The sequence below is a fragment of the Macadamia integrifolia genome, unplaced genomic scaffold, assembly GCF_013358625.1.
Source record: "Macadamia integrifolia cultivar HAES 741 unplaced genomic scaffold, SCU_Mint_v3 scaffold2965, whole genome shotgun sequence".
Classification (NCBI taxonomy): Eukaryota; Viridiplantae; Streptophyta; class Magnoliopsida; order Proteales; family Proteaceae; genus Macadamia; species Macadamia integrifolia.
Window position 1 is genome coordinate 16049 of NW_024869094.1, and position 5256 is coordinate 21304.

Consider the following 5256-nt stretch of genomic DNA (forward strand, 5'->3'; position numbering starts at 1 on the left):
AATGAGGTTTTAATGCTTCATATTTTTTTTTTTTTTCAACTTTTTCTGGATGTGTTGTAGGGAGACTCAAATCCTGCTGGCAACGAGTGATAGTGAGGATTCAATGGTCGGGAGGGCCTTGGCATGTACCTCAGCCGTCCGTCGTCAAATGCTCACTACCACTCACTGCTTACCCACAATGGATTTTTGTATGGATAGGGGTGGTAGTTTATAGTAATTTGTCCGATGATAGAATTTGGGGTTGTTGGACTTAATATCCTCCTTACAGTAAATCAATGAAGATCCAAATTTTGACTAAAATTCCCTTAGGATCAAATTTTGGAAATCTTTCTATATGGCACATTAGTTAATCAAAGAATGGGGGATTCTTCTTAGGGTGCACTGACCACAAAAAGCTTTGGCTTAAAAAAATTTGGAGAAAAATTTTCCTCCTCCCACAATTGTGATCTGATTATTACTCCATCCATTGAGAAAGGTCGGAAAAATTATTTTCAATATTCTAGAAGTCCTATGCAAATGTTAGAACCCATGATGGAAGAGGAAAAAAAATAATTTATTGACACCCCTCAATGTATCAAATTTTTAATTTGACGTTTTTAGTCCTTTCTCTATCAGAAAATAAAATAAAATAAAAGGGAATTTTTGGCCTTTTGATATGACACTTTTTTTTTTTTAAGACGATAAATCATATCACTTATATGTTTTAAAAAAAAATGCAAGATAATGAAATTTTTATAATAATTATTTTTTAACACCTTTTATTCAACTTGAAAAAAAATTTGAGAACAAGATTTTTGGCAATCAAAAGTGTGTCAGTTCTAATTACACCTTAGACATGTCATGATATCATCTAAATGAAAATCATTCTATAATATTTTAATTGGCCTGGAGAAAACTTGATGGGCAGGAAACAGCTACCATACCCTCTTGTCTTTCTCATCCCCAAGTTGTAACCCAATTAGGGGTGTCAATTGATCGATTTGGTTTGGTTTCGATCGGATTGAATAGGTTTCGGTCTAAGAATGATGGAGACCAAAACCAATTTGTAAAAGAACTTCGGTTTTTGATCAATTTCGGTTTCGATCTGATTTGGTTTCGATTTTTTTGGTTTTTCAATATCGAGTTACTACCGGTTTAAATCGGTTTATTATTGTGCTTGAACCATAGTAAAATCTTACATTCATAACTTCTAGTGATAAGATTTGACCAAAAAAATATTAAATTTATGATTAAATCATGATTTATCATTATAAGGGAAAGATAACTCATTTGAAACCAATGGATAACAAATTACTAAGAAGATAACTAATACTGAAATCAAAAAATGAACCCTATCATCCAATCATTCATTTAACTATCCAACTAGTTTTGTATAGTGAATTAGGATATCAGTGGAAGCATTATTACAATTTACAGATCAATTTCTCTATTCATAACCTCATATTCAATGATTTGTAACAATTCCTTACAATAAAAATTCTCACTAATATTATAAAAAATGGATGTCAATTCACCAATTTATAATCTCATAATAATTTATTTTTATATCGGTTACATTCGATTTGGTTATTGATCAACTAGGTTTGGATTGGTTTTCGGCCGGTCCCAACATACCTCAGTCCAAAACCAATCCTATAAGAATTGGTTTGGTTCGATTCTTTGGTCTGTTTCGATCGGTTTTATCAGTTTGGACTAGGTTTTGACACCCCTAAGCCCAACTAAAAAAAAAAAACAATAATGATATTATAAATCATAATTGACAAGTGATTCTCTGTCCGAAAGCATGGCTTCCACTAATACTCCCATTATTTATCTCTCCTCTTTTAAATGAGGAACAAGAATGCTTTCAAAGATGAAAGGGAGATAGACACATAGAAATATCGACATAGCTATGCTCTCGGACAAAGTTTTTTTTTTCTCTAATTGAAAATACTTCTAATTATGTAACACATTCAAATCCCTCAATGGTATTTTTTGTCTATTTAATCTAGGGCATAAAAGGTGATTATATCTCAGGTTTGAGTCCAAGTTTCATTCCTACACTTCTTGGCCAACCAACAGTGGGTACCCACTCAAAACAATGTCTCACATGTTTCTACACTGGCTCCTAATCCTCTACTGACCATTAGAACCATGTCTGCATCAAATTCTGAGCTCAGTAGGATCTAATTGCTAGGCCAACCAGCCGGGATGCCTATTAAAGAAAGACTCAAAGGGCTACTTTTGTAAGCAGAGAGGTCTCTTGCTTACCAGTGCTACCATTTTTATTTTTATTTATTTATTTATTATTTTTTTTTTTTTTAAGGAGAGGGTGGTGGTGAGTAAGGTTACCGCCATGAGAGATGAAGGCTGATACCGTTTTGATACCATTCTGGAATGGCTTGTATCAGGAAATATCTATTCCTACTTAAAAAAAAAAACCTTGTATTTAAGTAGTAATTATCCTAACACAAAATTAGTTGTTTAGGATAGGGTGCCTAAGTATTTATAAGTCTTGGCATTGAATTGGGCTACTCACTTACGATATTTCCGTCATCTGGATGGAATCCCAACATATGGGATCTCGGTTTCTCAATAACGAAAGCAAATTGACCTAGGGTTAGCTTGTTTAGTCCCTCGCTTGTCAGGTTGGCTTTTGATGGATAGGGCCTTTGCCCTTGCTTAGTCGGTTTAGGCTTTGTCTGTTATATCTATTTTTCATTTTTTTCTAATATATTTTCCTTTAACTTAAAAAAATAAATAAATAAATAAGTCGACCATCAATCCTTCAATGGTACCTCATTAGTTTTGATGTTTTGTTTCTTTGTATATGTAGATGGTCTTTAATTTCTGGTAGGCTTCCAGGAAGAACAGCCAATGATATCAAGAATTACTGGAACACTCGCTTCTTCAACAGAAAGACAAGTGGTACTATTGCTTCAAAATGGGAAGAGGTGGAAGCCACAACTCTTGTAAGCAAGAAAAACGAAATCATAAAGCCTCGGCCATGGACCTTCCCCAAGACTTCCCCTTGGGTGTTGGGAAGCTTATCTTCTTTGAATACCTCTCCTGACCCATCTGCTACTAAGGTTAGTACTTCCAATGGTCCAAGAGAAATGCTGGGCATGAAATTTCCTACTCTATCTAGTACTCAAGGGTATACTAGGCTAGAACAGGAAAATGACTCTTTTGATAACGAACTAGAGAAAGGCAAGTCAGGCTATATTGGTGGATTTGCAGAAGATCTGATAGGAAGTCCCTGTGTTGAAGATGATCTGCAGCCAATGGTACAGGTTGAGAATCACACTTTCTTAGAAGAAGGCAGCATAGGTTGGGATGACTACTTCTGTTTGGATTTCAACTTTTGGGATACACTGCCAGCTGAAGGGAACTTGTTTCATGATGCAAATAGTCTGTATGCGTAAAACATGAGAGAGAGAGAGAGAGACAGTGAGAGAGTGTGTGTGTGTGTTTTTCAGCTTCATATATATGGTTTTATTCGTGCTTGTTTCTATATATGGTTTCATTTGGTACACGAGCTTGGGTTTTACTCATACAATCACTTGAAGAGGAATAATTTAGGAACAAAAGAGACAGTTGTTGAAACCTCACATGTACCATCACAGTGCAGTAGATCCAAAGTCACCAAGCGAGCTGGCGCTTGTTTCTATTTAAGGCAGCTTTGTGAGTTCTATAATATTTACCATTTTTTTTTGGGAATCACCAATATGTTGAACATAACCCCAGGGGTGTCAATTCTGAATACGCATGGATAGGCTTGTACAAGCCTGATACGCTTACGATCTAATTAATAAATGTGTTGGATTTAAGTTCAACAAGTTTAATGGGAGTTCACAACAATGCAGGTAGTTAGCCCATTGAACACCCGACCAAACTAACATATTTATACGTCCGGCGTGTAAGATAACCTGATTAAAGCTCGACACTTTGTAATTCTCTTCATTAGTTTTCTAGCTATCAAATAAGGGAAGAAGATAATCATAACAAGCTGGATTGTTAAGGAAGAGAAGATAACGACTACACGTTCCACCTGTGTGTGATGAAATTTTACTATATTGATCATCTGAAATATCATTTATACCCCTAATCTTTATTAGGTAGGCCATATAATACAGAGGTAGGTCGGTATTAATTCTTTTGACTATCAAGAGTAATATTGGGATCACTCTCCCCTCCCATCTATAAATAGGCATAAGAGGTACCCTTAAGACTTAAGAGTATTCTTGAATTAGATGGTAGAAATATATTTGTAACGATGGATCGGTCGTTTGCATTAAGAAAAGGAAGTTGGACTGAAGAAGAAGATATTCTTTTACGTCAATGCATTGACAAGATGGCGAAGGAAATTGGCGAGGAGTTCCTCTTAGAGCAGGTATTAATTGTGTGTACTCTGGTCTTGGGTGCTGTTTTTTTCTTTCCTTTAGAGAGAGAGAGAGAGATTTTCAAACCCATGTTTGGAAACTTATGAAGAAAATGGAAGTAATAAGGAAAGTCTTTTTTTCAGGACTGAGAAGATGCCGAAAGAGCTGCAGGTTGAGATGGGTAAATTATCTCCGCCCAAATATCAAGAGAGGAGAGTTTGAGGAAGATGAAGTTGACCTCCTTCTCAAGCTTCACAAGCTCTTAGGCAACAGGCAAGTGCTACTTCTTAAGTGAGGTTGTAAATGCTTCGTATACTAACGGTTTTTTTTTTTTTTTTTTTTTTTTTTTTTTGAAGAGAGAAAAGCCAATAGAATTTTAGGGTGAGGGAATCCTCACGATGTACATTGCCCTACTGTGCCTTGGGAGAACAAAAGAGAGAGTGTGTTTGGGGGGGGGGGGGGCAGGAGGGTAGGACGGGGCCTGTGAGGGTTGTACACAATGACAATGTTTACAACATTTTTTCATTTTTTTTTTTTCCTGATATTCCCTCTAGCGATCAAATGTTGCCTCCTCCCCCTCCCCTCTCTTCTTTTTCATAGTGGAAGATATTACCTGGGATGCTCAATTGAGACCTTGATGGCCATGCCGGAGGTGGATTAATAGTTCAAAGCTGAATTATAATTTTTTTTTTTCTGGTTATATGTTGCTTGGACTACTTTTTTGTTGATGGTCATGCCAAAGGTAGATTAGTAGTTCAAAGTTCAATTTTTTCATTGTATGTTACATTCTTACTCCATATTTAATAAAGTCTACTTGCTGATTCTTCGCAAAAAAATAAAATCAAATGGTTGGCCAATGTTTAAAACACATTCCCTTTTTTTTTTTTTTTTTTTT

The 5256-nt window shown here is 35.7% G+C and overlaps 1 protein-coding gene and 1 pseudogene across 1 annotated transcript in view; both read left to right on the forward strand.

Moving 5' to 3' along the window:
• The window catches only part of LOC122067536 (transcription factor MYB1-like), an 18311-nt gene extending 14797 nt beyond the window's left edge, over positions 1-3514 (forward strand). Inside the window, exon 3 of the mRNA XM_042631378.1 lies at positions 2816-3514. Coding sequence (XP_042487312.1) covers positions 2816-3404 — 589 coding nt within the window. The 3' untranslated portion in view covers positions 3405-3514. The remainder of the gene's footprint in view (positions 1-2815) is intronic.
• A 741-nt stretch (positions 3515-4255) lies between these two features.
• Positions 4256-5256, forward strand: part of LOC122067537 — a 2808-nt pseudogene continuing 1807 nt past the window's right edge.